The sequence below is a fragment of the Grus americana genome, chromosome 7 (genome assembly GCF_028858705.1).
Source record: "Grus americana isolate bGruAme1 chromosome 7, bGruAme1.mat, whole genome shotgun sequence".
Lineage (NCBI taxonomy): Eukaryota > Metazoa > Chordata > Aves > Gruiformes > Gruidae > Grus > Grus americana.
The window spans coordinates 13,755,427-13,774,704 of NC_072858.1; the positions used below are offsets into that span (position 1 = coordinate 13,755,427).

The 19,278-nt window shown below is 39.6% G+C and overlaps 1 protein-coding gene across 3 annotated transcripts in view; it reads left to right on the forward strand.

Moving 5' to 3' along the window:
- CFAP43 (cilia and flagella associated protein 43) overlaps positions 1–19,278 on the forward strand; it is a 53,552-nt gene that overhangs the window by 14,849 nt on the left and 19,425 nt on the right. For all 3 annotated transcript variants that reach the window (XM_054831158.1, XM_054831159.1, XM_054831160.1), the window contains exons 7-21: positions 1,169–1,231; positions 2,358–2,437; positions 3,155–3,286; positions 4,145–4,261; positions 5,388–5,468; positions 9,392–9,540; positions 10,535–10,638; positions 11,705–11,845; positions 12,850–13,019; positions 13,782–13,934; positions 14,376–14,506; positions 15,231–15,396; positions 15,975–16,088; positions 17,717–17,794; positions 19,097–19,222. In XM_054831158.1, coding sequence (XP_054687133.1) covers positions 1,169–1,231; positions 2,358–2,437; positions 3,155–3,286; positions 4,145–4,261; positions 5,388–5,468; positions 9,392–9,540; positions 10,535–10,638; positions 11,705–11,845; positions 12,850–13,019; positions 13,782–13,934; positions 14,376–14,506; positions 15,231–15,396; positions 15,975–16,088; positions 17,717–17,794; positions 19,097–19,222 — 1,805 coding nt within the window. The remainder of the gene's footprint in view (positions 1–1,168; positions 1,232–2,357; positions 2,438–3,154; positions 3,287–4,144; positions 4,262–5,387; positions 5,469–9,391; positions 9,541–10,534; positions 10,639–11,704; positions 11,846–12,849; positions 13,020–13,781; positions 13,935–14,375; positions 14,507–15,230; positions 15,397–15,974; positions 16,089–17,716; positions 17,795–19,096; positions 19,223–19,278) is intronic.

A 19,278-nucleotide genomic window follows, 5' to 3' on the forward strand; every position in this document is an offset into this window, starting at 1 on the left:
AAATCCCAAGGTCTCTCCCCTGCTCTCTGCCACATGCTACCCTTCTGTGCCCATTCAGAGGGCTCCCGAGATGGAGGACAATGAGACATAGCCAGTATAAAGTGTTCTGGCATTGGCAACCTGTACCCTCTTGTCCTCTGCAGGGATGGAAGGCGTCAGTCCTACTGTGCACGTGAAGTTTGTTGGTTTAGTCAGGTCTAAGAGGAGTACTGGAATATGCTTCTCCCTAGCACTAGAACTGGGTAATATCCTGTTGTAGACCAGCATAGAACTGTTTCTCCAATAAACATTGAATCAGTGTTAATAGGCTGGTGATAATCTTGTTTTCTTCTTTTGCCATGTAATACATTTTCAAGCTGCAGCAAGTATCCCTGACTTTCCCGAAGTACTATATCTCTGTTCAGTTTTGATAGTTAACACCGAAACAGAAGGCTGCTCTTAAAACCAACAAACCAGCATTATTTCTCTGCTTTTGAAATTATCAGAGTTTTAAGTTTACCAAATCAAGAGTTGGAAGTCATCAACAAATAAAAAGCTGAGGTGTGACCAGAAATGTTTTTGCCAGTTCAGTAGAAGGCAACAAGAATATTTGCCATCTGGGCATTTTCCTGGCCTCTATATTCTTCTTTGAATTGTGTCCTAGAGCTGTGTAACAAAATTGTCTGTGTTCATATTGCACTGAAGCTTCTGCTTAATTTAAAACATACTGCAATCTGTATCTATTTAGCAGTAAATTACATTACGTGCATGTCCAACTTCAAGCGCATGCTAAATTCCTGTTATGGTGATGCAAACAGAATCATAAGCAGCCATAACATTTCACTTGGACATTTTTTTCAGACTGGCTGAAGTTTCCTTCATAAGTAAATCAAATAAAAAAATCATAGTTAGAAATAACAATACCAGAACTTAGCACTAGAAGATAGATAAATCTGCATCTGTACCAGTCTCCATGGCAAGTATTGCTATCTCCCTTTTACAGCTGTAAGTTGAATCACATAAAGATTGTGCCTGCTCAGTTGCATAAATGACGGAAATTGTGGATATTGGGAAAGAATGCACATTTTTGATTCAGTATACTGGCCTATTGTTCAGTAGACTGGAATACAACTGACTTTTATTGCAATATAAATAAGGTTGACATTATAAATTGTTTTCTTTTGTGCAGAATACATGCGTAAAATATCGGACGTGGTGTCATATGTTCGTAGAGAAGTACAGAAAAAGAAAGGTATTTCCATGTTCACATCAAGCTAATAGATTTTTAGGCAGCATCAGTGATGTCTGGGAGTAATAATATGTGAGTACAACTGGAAGCCACTGGTTAGAAAAACTCAGCTCACACTGGCCTCTGTAAGACATGTCAATGGCAATCTTTTATATGTTTACATGACAAATGATTAATAGCTTTTGTTCTAATACACAGCCAAATGAATAGCCTCAGGAGAAACAGAAGCAGTGAAATAATTTCTGTTCATTTTAATTTAAAATGGAATAACTGATACTAGAATAGGTTCTCTACTGCTTAGTTTTAGTAACTTTTTTCAGAACTGCAATCACTTGTAGTTTAGTTGAGTTAGGATTTAGGGTTTTGTTTCAAATGCTTTGTTTTGGGTTCCATATTCCAAAATGGTATTCAGATAATGGACGAAGATCAGCACAGGGCCACAGAGATTATTGCAGAGTCTAGGCACACGACATACAAAGATGGGTTAAGAGAACTACGTTTGTTCAGCCTGGAGACAAGAAAATGGGGGGGTTTACTATTGCTTCAGCTACCTAATGAAAGGTTACGGAGAAGGTGGAACCAGACAGGCACAGGACACAGTTTGCATCAATGGAAATTCTGGGTAGATATTAGGAAAAAAAATACTTTCACAGTGAAGGTAGTCAGACATTGGGACAGGTTGCCCAGAGAAGCTATGGAATTTCCATTCTTAGGGATATTCAGACCCCAGCCGGATATGACTCTGGACAGCATGATCTAACTTTGAAGTTGGTTCTGAGTTTGAAGTTGGCTCTGTGCTGAGCAGGAGGTTGGATCAGAGGAGTTCTAGGGTCCCTTCCAAACAAAATGACTTCATGATTCTGTTATTGATAAACTTCAATGTGGCTATTTAGCAGCCTTTACAAAATCAAATGATTTCTCAAGTTAATTTCTAGTTCATCAGATCACAGTAGGACTGTCGCTTCAAATTACATATACCAGCTTTCTTGTTGATTATCACAACAAAAAGTCCAAAGAATATATAGCCAATGGAGTTTACTCACAAATAGTAAATCATCCCAGATTTGAAGTTGAGACACATTGTTGCAATAAATTAAATTTGATATTTTATGTGGTTTTGTGCTCTCAGGTGGCAAACTAAAGGATCTGCAAAAAACAGTTCCATTTGCCATGGCATTTTGTAACGAAGGACTGTACACAGCTGGAAGTGTAAGGCATCCTTTATGCTTTTAACTTACTCTTATTGTATGAAAATAAAAAACATTCAAATGGAGTGTATTTGCAGAGTTTACTGCAAAGACAGGAGCTAGAAAAAAGGGGACAGCTGCAGAACTATAAAGGTCCTCTCTGGTGTTGTATATATTTTCTTTGTTAGGACTTTAGACAAGAAATCAGAAGAGAGCAGAGTGGGAAGAGATTCCATTTTTGTAGTCAAAGAAGCAACAAAAGAGGACAATCTTATTTTTAACAAAATACAAAGAGTATTCTAGAGGAACAGAAAGGAAGGATGGACAAAAATTAGGAAAGGAGAGAAAATGGCTAAGAGAACTGCCAAATGGTTTTGTGCAAAATCTAACTCAATATTTAACCCAAACTGACAATGCCATTGTACATTACTCCTTAAGAGTGGGAAAAATTCTTATACTGTCTCAAACAAAACAACATAAAATGTTAAGTATAAACTGACAAGAGTCTGTTGTTATTAAACATGGTCTGCTACTAAGACTTGTGTTAAAGAACACCTTAGATTTATTAGTAAGAATCCTCTGGATTTAAACATACTAAAGGCAAATGAGACCATTAGTGATGGGATACAGTTAAACACTGTTACTTTAGGGATTTTCAGAAATTCTTGCAGTTCAGTTTGCCAGAGCAGGCTAGGATGAATGACCTAGGCCTGATGTGGATTTGTACTTTTCTGCACAGGAGGGCATTTTATTCTTTTATCACATCAAAGATCTGCAGTATGAGATGAAAATCTGCGCTGATATCTTACAGCCCATATCCAGCCTCATGTTCTCTCCCGATTACACTGTACTTCTGCTTGTTACTGACCAGGTATAGCATTTGAGATAACAGCATTATGTAATGAGATGTTCCTGTGATACTATACCTGTATGCTGATACTGCCAGTATGAAATATCTGCACAGCAAGAAAAGTGTAGCTTGGGTACATCAGGCCTATTGTGGTTGTGCAATAGAGTTTTCTGTACATGTACATGAATTTGTCTGGTAACCCAGTCCAAAATCCTTCTTTGACTAGCCTGATGTCCAGAAATCTTACTCAAGGGTCCCAAATCCTCAAATTGCACCTGTTTTTCCAGACCTTTAATCATTTAAATTGGCATTTTTAAAGCTCTTAAAATGTTTTTGTAAAGAGTGTGCGTGTCAGTCAGGACGTTCTGGGTTCATGACAGCTGTGCAATGGTAACTTTGGTCACACTCTCTCTGATTTCATTCTTCTGATTTAGAACTAAGAACTTCTAAAATCTTTCTCAATATTAGTAATGAATTGTTTCTAAGAGGCTTTCAGATCTTTAGATAAAACCATCTCTAAAAGCTTAAGCTTTATGATTTGTGTTTTATGCTGTTTTAGAATATTTATTGATTCCTGGAGTAACATGAAATAGAATGGTCTTAAATTATTTTATTAAAGCAATTTTGAGAAACAAAACTTCCTGAAAATGTGACTAGCTGGATCACTCTAAATGAACTAACCTGATCTTCGGCTAGTGTAAATCAATATAATCCACTAAATTCAGCTGAATTCTACTGTACACTTTTTACCTCAGTTTAGAGTCAAATATAAAAGTTTAAAGAGTGAAGCTCAGAAAGATGGGTATTTTTTAAGTCTTTGAAAGCTTTTAATGAAAAGTTTCATAGCCCAGTGATGGATTATTTCTCTTTATTTGTCAGGGGACAGTTTATACTTACAAACCTGCCCACAGTGGAGAAGCTGTCAAACTCTTGGATGCATGCAGCAGTTGTTTTCTGGCAGCTGATTTTCTTACTCCAGGGGACAAGTACTGTGTGGTAAGAAATGGTATTCTTTCTTATATGTAATAGTGGCTCTTGTCAGGTAACCAATATGTTGCTAAAGCACAAAATCAAAAGCCTTGCAGAGATTGGGACTGTTCTGATATTTGTTACAGTTGTGTAACTTCTCATTAAGGAAGTAAATAGCCTTAATTCAGGTATGGCCTATAAAAGGCTCAGAACTTGCCCAGGGCGGATAATTCACAGGCTGCTAAAATGTCATATTGGTTCTGCTGTTGGTTTGTGTGGTTCACTATTGTTCAGGAACATAGGTGAGCAAAAGGTGGATTCAATTCAGAGAATAGATGTTGGAACAAGAAATTCCTACTGATCTTTTCAGCCTTCAGCACAAACTGGAACAGCCTGAGAGATGCCTCTGTCCTGGATCCAGGGACAAAGGCCTTACTCATGGATCTCTGCGTTCTGAGAAATTCCTTGCTTTCCTCCTATGTCTTTGACTCCTGCAAGACACATATTTTAGCCAGCAAATCTGATTCTTCTCCAGGCCATGAATTCTTCAAGTAGCCAGCCTAGGAACCCTGGGGTCTCGATCAATTAGGTTTTCTGAATCTCTCTTTTTTTTTTTTTTTTTGTCATTAGCATGGGAATGATAAATTTTACCTGACTCTGAATGAGTAATGTGAGGGTTGATTGATCTCTAGCTATACTTTACTGTGGAATCATAAAATTGCCTGGATATAACAAGAACTCAAGCACCATTATGATATGCATAATATGTCATGTGAGAAAACAAGACCTCTCCTTAAGCCCTTTCCTATGCAAAGAAAATTGTAAGCAGGTTTTTCTATTGCTGTCTGTATCGTGGGAGTGCTAATATTGATCAAGCTTACATGTGTTGACCTAGATTGCCTCATTATTCTTAAAGACCATTCCTGTAGTTGCAGCAATTCACAAAAATTACTAAAAGTTTTCCTTAGGTAGGTGTATCTTGCAGCAACTGGACTTAAAGGAAAAGCAAGATAATCCCAAGCAAAACTAGTACCCCTTGATCTGCTATGCTTAGACATGAGTTGAATTTATATTCTATAGAAGATAACTAGTCACTTCCAGACTATTTGGTTATTCCACCCGCTTCTGACTATGTTTTTTCTCTGTTCAACAGTCTGTAACAATTTCAGGAGAAGTACAAGTTTGGTTCCTGGACGATGGAACTTGTCTCAGCAAGCTAAACCTTGATATTGAGGTACATGTAACCAGGAGCTTATATCTTATATTGTGACTGATACTTACAGGAGCTTATATTGTGACTGATACTTACAATTTTCTTTAATGCTTACAATTTTCTTTAATGTTTTTCAATTCATAAAATAATATTCCACGGATTTCGATAAACCAGTTTTGAGGAGAGCTCAGTAGTGTCTTTGAACAACCCATGAAAGAGATTTAAAAAACATTATCTTCCAGAATGTTTCCTTGAACTAATTATGTATTTAACTCGGTCATAAAGCAGAGGAAACATTTCAACCTAATATCCTAGTGATGTATCTTTAAGCATTTGGGATCCCTGATGGGATTCATCTCTCTCAAAGGGGGAAGAGGATCTTCGCCCAGGAACTAGCGGGGCTCATCGACAGAGCTTTAAACTAGGCTTGAAGGGGTAGGGGGATAACATCAGGCTTGCCAGCGACATGTTGTGGGATGATGTGCCCAGATTGGAGGGACGGGGTGCTGGCGAGGGCCCTTGGCCTACTGCTCAGAGACGTGCTGGATGCACTACAGCACGCTCAAAGCCTAGAGGAGACGAGCTGGGGGCTCCAGATGCAACAGGAACCAATGGGGTAACACTGGGAAGATACATCAAAAGGATTCCAGCCACCCCAGCCAATAAGTCAGCCTCATCGGGGGCACAACTGAAATGCCTCTACGCGAACGCACGGAGCATGGGGAATAAACAAGAGGAGCTGGAGACGTGTGTGTGCCTGCAAGGCTATGACCTTATTGGCATTACAGAGACGTGGTGGGATAGCTCCTATGACTGGAGTGTTGGGTTGGAAGGGTACAGGCTCTTTAGGAAGGACAGGCAGGGCAGATGAGGAGGGGGCGTTGCCCTCTATGTCAATGACCAGCTGGAGTGCATGGAGCTCCACCTGGGGATGGATGAGGAGCCCACCGAGAGCCTATGGGTCAGGATTAAAGGGAGGGCTGGGGCAGGACATCATAGCAGGGGTCTGCTGCAAGCCACCTGACCAGGGGGACCAAGCAGATGAAGCCCTCTATAGGCAGATAGGAGCAGCCTCATGCTCACAAGCCCTGGTCCTTATGGGGGACTTCAACCACCCTAACATCTGCTGGAGGGACAACGCAGCTGAGCACAAGCAATCCAGGAAGTTCCTGGAATGTGTTGATGACAACTTTCTCCTCCAAGTGACAGAGGAGCCCACGAGGAGCGGTGCCATGCTGGACCTTATTCTCACCAATAAGGAGGGCCTGATAGGGGATGTCAAGCTCAAGGGAAGCCTTGGCTGCAGTGACCACGAAATAGTAGAATTCAGGATCCTCAGGGCAGCAAGGAGGGTGTACAGCAAGCTCACTACCCTGGACTTCAGGAGAGCAGACTTTGGCCTCTTCAGAGATCTGCTTGGTAGAATACCATGGGACAAAGCCCTGGAAGGAAGAGGGGCCCAAGACAGCTGGCTAATATTCAAGGGTCACCTCCTCCAAGCTCAGGAGTGATGCATCCCAACAAAGAGGAAGTCAAGCAAAAACACCAAGAGGCCCCCGTGGATGAACAAGGAGCTCCTGGGCAAAGTCAAACAAAAAAAGGAAGCCTGCAGAGGGTAGAAGCAAGGGCAGGTAGCCTGGGAAGAATACAGAGAAACTGTACGAGCAGCCAGGGAGCAGGTTAGGAAAGCCAAAGCCCTGATAGAAATTAGTCTGGGAAAATGTGGGTCCCCTCTGGAATGAAACGGGTGACCTGGTTACCCAGGATATGGAGAAGGCTGAGGTACTCAACGACTTCTTTGCCTCAGTCTTCACTGGCAAATCCTTGAGCCACACTGCCCAGGTCCCAGAAGGCAGGGACTGGGAGAATGCAGAACCGCCCACTGCAGGAGAAGATCAGGTTCGAGAATATCTAAGAAATCTGAAGGTGCACAAGCCCATGGGACCTGATGAGTTGCATCCGCGGGTCTTGAGAGAACTGGCAGATGAAGTGGCCAGGCCACTCACCATCATATTTGAGAAGTCCTGGCAGTCTGGCAAAGTTCCCGCCGACTGGAAGAGGGGGAACATAACCCCCATTTTTAAGAAGGGTAGAAAGGAAGACCCAGGGAACTACAGGCTGGTCAGTCTCACCTCCATGCGTGGCAAGATTATGGAGCAGACCCTCATGGAGACTGTGCTCAGGCATATGGAAAATAAGGAGGCGATTGGTGACAGCCAACACGGCTTCACTAGGGGCACATCGTGCCTGACAAACTTGGTGGCCTTCTATGATGGGGTTACAGCGTCAGTGGATAAGGGAAGGGCAACTGACATCGTCTACCTGGACTTGTGCAAGGCATTTGACGCTGTCCCGCACAACATCCTTGTCTCTAAATTGGAGAGACATGGATTCGATGGATAGACCACTCGGTGGATAAGAAATTGGCTGGATGGTCGCACTCAAAGACTTGTGATCAACGGCTCAATGTCCAAGTGGAGAACGGTGACGAGTGGCGTTCCTCAGGGGTCGGTACTGGGACCGGCACTGTTCAACATCTTTGTTGGCGACATGGACAGTGGGATTGAGTGCACCATCAGCAAGTTTGCCGACAACACCAAGCTGTGTGTGGTGTGGTCAACACGCTGGAGGGAAGGGATGCCATCCAGAGGGACCGTGACAGGCTGGAGAGGTGGGCCCGTGCAAACTGCATGAAGTTCAACAAGGCCAAGTGCAAGGTCCTGCACGTGGGTCGGCGCAATCCCAAGCACAGCTATAGGCTGGGCGAGGAATGGATTGAAAGCAGCCCCGAAGAGAAGGACTTGGGGGTATTGATTGATGAGAAGCTCAATATGAGCTGGCAGCGTGCACTTGCGGCCCAGAAAGCCAACCGTGTCCTGGGCTGCATCAAAAGAGGCATGACCAGCAGGTCAAGGGAGGTGATCCTGCCCCTCTACTCTGCTCTTGTGAGACCCCACCTGGAGTACTGCGTCCAGCTCTGGGGGCCCCAGTACAGGAGAGACATTGAGCTGTTGGAGCGAGTCCAGAGGAGGGCCACAAAGCTGATCAGAGGGCTGGAGCACCTCTCCTGTGAGGACAGGCTGAGAGAGTTGGGGCTGTTCAGCCTGGAGAAAAGGCGGCTCTGGGGAGATCTAATTGCAGCTTACCAGCACCTGAAGGGGGCCTACAGGGAAGATGGGGAGGGACTGTTTATGAGGGAGTGTAGTGACAGGACAAGGGGTAATGGGTTTAAGCTGAAGGAGGGTCGATTTAGACTAGATGTTAGAAAGAAATTCTTTACTGTTAGAGTGGTGAGGCACTGGAACAGGTTGCCGAGAGAGGCTGTGGATGCCCCATCCCTGGAAGTGTTCAAGGCCAGGTTGGATGAAGCTTTGGGCAACATGGTCTAGTGAAGGGTGTCCATGCCCGCAGCAGGGGGCTTGGAACTAGATGATCTTTGAGGTCCTTTCCAACCCAAACCATTCTATGATTCTATGATATATTTGTAAATAACAATCTATTTTTTTATTATATTAGTTTATTAAATGTTTTTTTAATGAGTGTCAGAACTGAAAGGAAAAGTTTCAAGTGTATAGAAATTAAATGCCTTTACCAATCTGAAAAACAGGTTTTAGGAATTGAGTTGATAAAAGTATTTCAAACTGTCAATATTTTGTCCTGATTTAATGGTCAACTTGGCAGTGCTAGGTTAATGGTTGGACTCGATGATCTTAAAGGTCTTTTACAACCAGAACAATTCTATTCTATGATTTAAGATGCATTCAAACCCTGAAATCTGACATACTAAGCAAAAAAAATCCCTTTCTATAACAGCTGTACACATAACAGTGCACTCACTGTTTTATTTTAGGGACTATTAAATAGTAAAAGAAATTGAATACTAACATATAGCATAATATATAAAAAGATGTGGAACTGTTAAGTATCTTTTACTTCTCAACTAGGCAACTGCTATGGCTTGCTGTCCCTCCTCCAGCAGTGTTGCTATAGGGACCAAAAGAGGTCAAGTCTATTTCCTTGATGTTACTGAAGTTGAAGCTCCACGGGTTATTCACAGAATTTTTCTTTCCAAATTTCCACTGCTGTCTTTGCAGTAAGTATGTAGGAACACGAGCAGGAATATTGTCAATTTGTTGCTTGAGTAATGTTGTTGAACAAAAAAAATAAAGTTTTAATTCTAAAAATATCAAAGTAAAATATTTTAACAGCTTCAGTTTTTTCCAACATATTCTGAATTGCTTGCAAGAGGAGTAGTAGCAGGATTTACATGAGAGAAATATAACAAACCTTTATTTTAAGAAGATTTAACTGAGCACTGACGATACTGATGTATAAGATCCTTTCTGACAGAGCACCATATGCATTAGTTATGCACAACTGAGTGTATCTGAATTTAGAGGGTTATTTGTCACTGAATATAAATTTGAGGTTTTGTGAATTTAATTTTAAACCTTTTGGTCATCCCTTCTTATGTGGTGGATTTTTATTACCATTGTTAATTATTCATTTGTTTACAGTTCCGGAATATACCAGTCCTCCTGTAATTAGCTCTGGTGATCTAAAAGGCTTTTTTCATTTGATTGGGGTTTTTTTTTTCAATTACTGAAAAAACTGAGAATATTTTACTTCTACTTTTTAAAAAATAGAATGCATTTTTAACTGTTAAACTTTAATATAAAACTGCCTATTATTTGGAGACTCAGATGTGATCTCTTTTCAGTTACCTAAGATAAAACGTTAAAAATAGATACAGAAAGCAATTTATTCAAAGTCAAGTCAATGTAAACAAAGACATATCTATTCAAAATAATATCAAAATGTGTATAGCAGTTTTATTTTTAAAAAGTGAACTTCAAAGAAAGATTTAATGGAGTATCATTAGCTTTAGATTGACTACTCACTCATTCAGAAACTGCACTCAGAACACTGGGCTTTATATCAGGCCCTAGGCCTGTAAACCTAGAAACTGAAATTTCAGTTGCATTTATACCCTCAATGAAGTCAGCAGAATTATGGGAGTGGAATTATTTGACCCTTTTTATTGACTGTATCGTACTGTTTTCTACTTGGATTTATATTTTTCCCAGTTATGATCAGAGTGGCCAGTTCCTCGTCGCTAGAGCTACAGAAGGACATATCTTTATTCTAGATGCCCGGCCTTCAAAATTATTCCAAGTTCTTGGATATGTAGGTAATATATGTAACAACATTAATTACATTGTGTTTTCACTGTTTGCTGTATTTTAAGTATACTTGCTGGTCAGACTAACCCACTCTCCTTCATTCTACTTATTTTTAGGAGGACTAAACATGTTCTTCCCACCTATTTCCAAACCATATTTTGTTTTGGCCAATCTTTTTTTTTTTTTTCGTTTCCTCTGTAATTTTAGTTAGCAAATGCACCAATATTACTTTTCTTCCAGGGCACATGTAAGTCACAGGGAAGAAAATGTATTAGCTGACCAACTGATGACAACTCCAGCACAAAAGTAATAGTGCTGGCAAAGAACTTCAGACCTTTGTGGCTCACCATATGAGAACTTGGACTAAAACACTGTAGGTCATGATAGCTGGGTGCAATCTCCTGTTATAAATGTGTGCCCCAGACATCTTTAACGTGGGGATTGCTGGAATTGCCAGCTTTGCTGGTTGATACTGAAGAATAAAAAATGATGGAATTTTAACTAACAAAAAAACCTTCTGAAATGCGTAAATTCGTTTATGCAGTCTCTCAATTCCAATAACATTATACTTACAGATCACATCTGTGCATTTTGATCTACATCATAATTTTAAGTATAAAGGACACTATTTTATCATTTTCATTGGTTTGACAGATATAGGATTACATCTCCTTAGATAATTTTCAGAATTTGCCTGATTGTGTTCTCATTGTCTGCCTGGCTTCTTAGAGGGGGGCTTTGCTGTGCTTTATCTGGTGGTTATCAGCAGATGGCCTCAAAATTGCTATAATTCAAGCTGATGTAAACTCACATTTGACTGTTTAATGTAATAATAACACTCTGGTGCTTAGCATTTTCAGTGCCCGATGCCTCAAGCTGAAGTTGTATGCATACAGCACTTTCTGAAACCAGGTTGTAGCTTGTCTGATATTTTAACACAAGCTCAAAACTGTGTGGTTGAGCTGGGAATGTATTCTGAACATGGATCTCCTTTTGTTTCACATGATATCTTGATAAAAACAATGTTACTGTGATTCAGTAACAATTTGCATTGGTGTTCCCTACCTGCTTCAGTGTTGGCAGATGAAATGCTGGATCTTTCTGTAGTTTCTGACTTCAAGAATGACTTAGTTGAAGTGGTGGTACTTCTTCAGGTAGCAGAGGTCCAGCGAGCAAGATTGGAAATTTTTCTTCTATCTTCAGCACTCACAACAGGTAAGAATTGAAATATATATTAGGTGATATTTTTCAAAGGCAAGAACATATTATTGCCATCCCTTAACACTGACAGTCTTAATCTCTTTCTTCATCTCATCTGTACATTCTCCTGGGACACCGTTTCTCATACAGCAGTCTGTAGACTTGTAGTGACGTCTTCTGCCTATCACATTACAGCAAAAAGCAGCCTGTGTTCATTATTAACATCGTTCTATTTTTATATCATTTTACTCACATTATATGCAAATGAATTACTAACAAAGCCTTTTGTGGAGAAAACTGTAAAACTGTTAGTAAGCCTAGTGTCGGATTTTCTAGTTATTTACATATAATTTTTAAAAGGCCTTACAGTTTACAAACTTTTTGAAAAGTAATTTTCAATGAAGTTAGTATTTTCTTTAAAAATTTACTAATATTGGGCTTCTTTTTGTGCCCAATTTTAGACATATAAAATGAGGCTTGATTTTCAAAGTTGCTGAAGATCTACAGTTATTGCATCAGTCTTAATTTCAGCTGTATCTTTAAAGCTCAAATTAAGCAACCAAAACCAATAAAATGACCTTTTGAAGATGTGAACTTAAGTCTTTTAACCAATACTACCCAGGCTGTGTGTACTTCATGGCAGAGGTGCCTAAAGTTCTAGCTGAAAGCAACGATGACATGAACATCCATGCAAATTAATGAGCACTGTTTACATAATACCCAAGAAGCAGGGTAAATTAACGTGTACAAATTGTCACATCACTGTGGTTGAACTGGTTCTAGTGTTTCTTTAGAGCTAGTAGAGCTATCTCTCTGCTTCGCTACAGCGTGCTAGGATGGCACAGCCCACAGAGTTAGTGTTAAACATAGATATCTTAATTCCCAGTCTCCTCCTTGAAAACTCGCATCATGCTCACTCCTTGCTGAGATTGGTGTTCATAATCACTTGAAAGGTGAAGCACCTGTATTAGTGGTAGTGATGCCTCTTCCTCCCTGTTGTTTTTTTTTCAATCTTCTAGATAATGATAAATATGTTAATGAACAAGGAATGCTTAATGCTAGTGCCATTAAAAAGGAGCGATATGATCTGGATTACCCTTTGAGCTCAGCAGTCAGACTGAAGGACAACATTGTGTATGGCTACTGTACCTGTGCACCTTTCATCTGTAAATACTATCTCTCTGAAGAGGTAATTCTCTCAAGCTGTTTTATTTTAGGTGGTGATTAAATACCAGCGAACAAATGCTGTAGATGAAGTGAATATAGCAGGATATTATCTTAAAAAAATCATGTCTGCACTAAAAATACCTACTCCATCCATAAACATCAACTTTCAGTATCCTACCACCTGCTCAGAAACCTGGAAAAAGCAATCTCCTTGTTCTATTACAGAGAAAGGCAAATATTGGTTGTTAAAACTCATACAGCTTGCAGGCACTTCACGTGTACCTTGTGTATTGGAGCTGTGCTTTTGTGCAGCCTGCTGAGTAACCTGAATATCCAGCTACTGAAGGAACTGAGCTAATGTGAGCCCATGACTCTGACACAACTGCAAACCCAGCCCTGCCTCACAATGAAGTAGTGGGGGCTTCAGGACGTCCCTGTCATTGCCTGCTGATGAACTGGAGCTCTCTGCAGCTCATATGTCTCCCTCAGTTTAAGAGGTCAAGCAAGAATGTGAGTTCCAGATGTGAGCATTCCTCCTTCACAAGTCTTGTACTTTCTGAGCCAAGAAACTCGAGGCTCAAACATACATACAAACAACATACCCTTTTGAAGAGATGAGAAGCAAATCAGCAGCATAGCAATGGTACTGCTTCCTGAGCTCAGTAATCCAACAGCATTTTCAATTCCAACATGTGATAACCCACCAAGCTATCATTAGTCTTCTCAAAATGGCATAGATATTTCCATCATCTGAACTGCTGCTGACATTTTGTTTGTTTTGCAGAATGTGTTGGAAGATCCATCAGTATATTTATCAGAAAAGAGAATTCCTAGCAATCAGTTTGGATCAGGGTTCCTCTGTTTATCACCCAACAGCCGGTGGCTGGCATCAGCAGCGAAGGATGGCGTTTTGTTCATCTATTATACTTCTACTATGGTAGGTAGGCATCCAGGCACGGGCTTTGTTTGGTTTACACGAGAAAGAGGTGTGAAAGGTACTTTCTTTCACTCTAAGCTTTTCTTCACTTGAATATAAGGTGTCCCAGAAAAAACTATGTTGAACATGAACTGACATAGCATTATACAGCACAATTGTTTTTATAATGAATGTGTCTATAATCATACAAACTACTTACTTTCCTCTCCAGTAAATCTTAGGGTAGATAATTTTACTAATCATCTTTATCTCCTGCAAAATCAATATACTAGAAACTTGCCCCATCTGTAGTAAAAAATTACAAAATCAGAAATCCTAGTCTTTTATATACTTTGTATTGACATATTGAATTTACTTTTATCTAAAAATAAATCAGCATAATTTACAGATGTATTCATTAGAAAAACATATTTGCTGATACTGCTTCTGTGGCTTTTCTAGGATATGCTTGCTCAAAAGCATTGTCACTCATATCAAGGAGGGGGAATCAGATCTGTGGTGTTTTCACTGGATGGCAAATTCATCCTCGTTAATGGCAAAAATGATGGTGCCCTGGTGTGTCTGAAATGGAAGTATGTATAAAGTGGCAGACCATTATTGATGGTGTAAATTCTTGTATCCTGAGAGACTAATTTTTGCATATACTTCTGATATAGACTTCCTTTTTATTAGTCTTAAAGTAAGGAGAAGAATTGGATAGAGATAAAATCACTCCTCTCATCTTTAGAGGCAGTCTCCCTGGCTCATGAAAAGCTTCCCAACCATCTTGTGGTGGGGAATGTCTTGTGCTTTGGATGTGGTTTCAACACAAGATATAGGAGTGTCTTCTGATAAATATTACCCATAGTGAGCTTCTTATCACTGTCAAATAAACCATCTGGAAGGGGCTCTCTGAGGATATAAGGGATGTCATCTCATGAGATACCATTTTAACTCAGAGATTAGGAGACATCACAGCTTTAATGGGAATTCAACTGTGGCTATAGAGAGCTCTTAGCAGAGACACTTGAAACTACAGCTTTTCTGTGGTATAACAAATCAGGTAGATGCATAGATTAAAGATGTCTCTGCCAGAGCAGTATTTCCAATCTGGGTAATCCATCTTTCAGAATTTCTAGTTCTGTGGAAACTTCACTTAATTATGCAATTCTAGAACTCAAATAATATTGAATCATATTTAGAAATATTGAATAGACATTTTTAAACAACTTAATAATTGTGTTATAAAGAATATTTAATACTTCGTCCTTTTCCATAATACACAAAAAATACATCAGTTCCTTTTCGGTTTACTAGGAAGATAAAGAAAATTGAAGTTGAGGAAGCTGCTTTTCACTGGCAATCTCTTCTTCCTATACTGAACACGTCTACTTCAAATGAAAATGTTTTTTTAAAATCTATGGCAAAATGGCAGTTTGACCTGGAATCCACATCAGAATCACTTCCACAAGAGAAATTTCAGGTGTTTTCTTTATTTTTATGGGGAAAAAAGTTTGACCACTATCCTAAAATTACACATGATAAAAACTGTCCTCAAAACAAACTCTAATCCTTTTGTAAAAGTAGAAGAATACCCCTGAGGATAGGATGAATATGCTTAATTATTAATTTGTGGAATAGTATTATCGAGGAAATAGAATAGTTATGGGAAGATGACATTCACATCTTCAATTTCACTTGGTTTCTTCAGCCACAGAAAACTCTGTGAAAGTCAGTTTCTCCTCACGTGACATTTTGTGTCATTCCCAGTGTGATGTTACTGCTATACACTGTGTATTACTAGTCGTATATTTTTCCATTGAAATCAAGCAAAACAGTGATTACAGAGATTAGTACAGTCAGCCCCTTTGAGTCAAAAGGCTTTGCATAATATCAATGGTTTGCAGGATCAAATCTGGGGACTAGTTAGGGAATCAAAATGTTGTAACTCTCTGGAATTTGGTGGTGGTGTTGCTTCTAATGTGAGTCCATTTTTAATTTCATTTCTGTCTCTCATTTTCCCTAAGTATCTGAGATAGATGATTATATCCTTAATTTCAGGAGGAACCACTTAAATCTTCCAATGTAGAGGCGACAGAAGAAGGTGGAAGCGTCACCAGTTCGTATTCAGCCAGTACCAATGACATGACATGGATAGGTCAGAAAATAAAGAAGGTACTTTCATAGGACAAGTATTAATCAAAGCCAGAGTTTTCAGGAGTCAGAAGTGATTTGGGGTGCCAAATTATATGCTGTAAAGGAATCTAGTTTCTAGAGCTTTTCTGACATTTGGACCTCTCTTTAAGACATTGCGATCTAGACTTTTGGAAATCCTAGGTCAAGGTTATAAACACATCAGAGAAGGTACCTAGCACAACAGGAGCTCTAAAGACCAAAAGACCACATCTACACAAGGAGTAAACTAAATAAAAATTGACAGAGAAATTGGCTTCCTTTAGAAACTTATAAAGACTTTTTTTCTTCTAAATGTCAAAAAATTACCCAGAAGATTATTACCAGAAACCAAGCAGGTGCTCTCTTCTTCCCAAAAGCCAGAATAACAAATTCTACAGCACTGATACATCAGTACTCAACAATATGACAGTAAGTACAAAACCCCTGAGGTTTATTTCAGGTTAAGGTTGAGGTATGTTATGTAACCAAAGTTTTTTAGAAATAAAAGTGCATCAAAGATCTAATTGCCTACAAAGAGGGGATTTCACACTTTGTGAGTCTGGAAACTGCTATGTTAATGTTAGTATAGATTATTTTTTCCCAGAAATATGAATTTATGGAGGTTCTTTCTGATACGAGCCAGAGCTGTGTATTTCGTCAAGCTTTTGAGGTTCAGTGATGGGACAAAGCAAAATATCATTGCTTTCTGAGTGATCTCAGGGGTGACTTTCCAAATTATGATGCAGTTTCATTGCGGCTCAAGTCAATCTAAGACATACTGCTGCTGAAAGTGGCATCTTCTCCATCCCTCTCCCAGAAATGTATTTCTGTTTCTGCTTTGATGCTGGCACTCATGCTTTGGTGTCTCTGTTGAGATTTTTTGACAAATCCATGTGACTGTGCATACACGAGTACCAAATGACTACGAGTATCAGCTAGGGAAAGGTGATGAGAAGCAAAGGTTGAAGGGCAGTAATGTGGTCCTAGGTTGTTTTAAACTGCCTGTTAATGTCTTCAGAGACTTGCATCTGACTTTTAGAGGATGGAGTCCATCCAATGTTGGAATGATACACCCCTTCCTTTCAATCAATAGCCATCATCCTATTTAAAGTTGTAAAATTATTTTAGAAAGCAAATTCCAGAGGTGCAGGCTAATTGCAAAATGTTCCCTAAGAGATGAATCGGCAAGGCTGTAGGGGCAAAGAAAATTTCACTGCTTCCAGAATGAGTAACAGATGTTAGTTTACTTGTGTCTTTAAATATGGAAATGCTTAGTGACACTGAAAAATCTAAGGAATATAAACACTTAAATTCTGGCAGTAGGCTTTACCCATTTCAATGTGTCTGTAATCATTTCACTAGTAATTACTTCTTTCTTTAATATATTCTTTCTTTTAAACTCTATTGCTGTACAACCAGTTTACAATGTGACCTGGGTGTACAATCTTTTTTCTCTTGACCAGTTCTAAGAATCATTCTATTGAATTAGAATTCTGTCTGTTTCAGTTATTAATCCCTTTGGAGTTTTGTTTTCTGTACAGATAATGGTCCTTTACATTATTTCAATCTTTTTTTTTTTCTCCTCTTGTCTATTTTTGTCTTTCAACAATATATTTGTTGTATGTCAGGTCATTAGAGAAGAGACTCAGAGGTTTGCTAACCAGAAGAAAGAGCTGCAAATGGGAATTAAGAAGCTGCGTAAAACTGTGAGTTTCTTGCAAGGGTAATGGCTCAGCTTACCCAGTTTTGTTTACAAGTACACTTCCTTTATGGCTATCAGCTCAAGCGCTCAGTTACATTTTTGTCATAAACTCTGAGCAGACAGGTAATAAAGAGATGTGCTTCTTCAGGGACTATACACTGAACCTGTCAGGAACTACTGTCTGGTTCTCAGTTTCCTTTGCTCCAAATAAATATTTTGTGCTACTCTTATACCCTGAGCAATCTATCCCCTCAGCAGGCTAGTTTCTGCCTGTCTAACAGCCTTCCATTATAGAAACTACTGTCCGCTCCTTGTCCTTCTGTTTCCTTCCATAAAAACTGCTATCTGCAAGAGGATAAGGCAAGACTCACCTAGAGCAGTCTGCCCAGGACAATGTCCAAACAGATTTTATCATCTCCCAGGAAAGAGACTCCATCCCCTCTTTGGGCAACCTGTTCCAGTACTCAGTCACCTTCACAGTAAAAAAGTGTTTCCTGATGTTTGGGCAGAACCTCTTGTGTTTCAGTTTGTGCCCACTGCCTCTGATCCTGTCACTGGGTACCACTGAAAAGAGCCTGGCTCCACCCTCTTAGCACCCTCCCTTCAATGTAAATACATTGATGAGATTTCCCCCAAGCCATTTCTTTTTTAGGCTGAACAGTCCCAGTTTTCTCAGCCTTTCCTCATATGAGAGATGCTCCAGTCCCATAATCACCTTCATTGGACTCTCCAGTATGTCCATGTCTCTCACCTTCCTCAGCCTGCTAGCAACACTCTCAATACAGCCCAGGATACCAATAGCCTTTTTTGCCGCAAGGGCACATTGCTGTCTCATGTTCAACTTGGTGTCTGCCAGGACCCCCAGCTACTTTTCTGTGAACTTGTTTTCCAGTTGCTGAGCACCCAGCATGTCCTGGTGCATGGGGCTGTTCCTCCCCAGGTGCAGGATTTTGCACTTCCTTCTGTTGAACTGTATGAGATAGATAACAACTTAATAAGGAGATAACAAATTAATAAATTTCTTAGAACCAGAGAACAAACTCTGCACTACAGGTTCTTGGAAAGTATATACAACTTTACATATGACATCCAAAGGAACTTTAAGAGAAAGATTAAATACATTTGCATAGTACTGACTGTCTCTAGCTGCAGGCAGCACATTCTACCAATTACCATGAAGCAGTTAAAAGTGGAGACAGTTAAAATAATTTTCTTTGATATCAAGTTCTATAGTGTTAAAAACAGCATTTCCTTTATCCACATTCAAATTACTTTTTATTCCTTATACCTATTTTTTAAAAAACAGATTCAGAAAATGATGCATGAAAATGAACAGGTGCCAGACATTGAGAAACTGGAGCAGCAGGAGTTCAACCTGGATATAGAAGAACAGGAAAGAGCGCAAGAAGAGGCTGAACAAAAAGTGGCCAGGGTATGATAGAATGAGGGGAGAACATTTTAAAACTAGCAGTGGAAAGGGAAAGAATG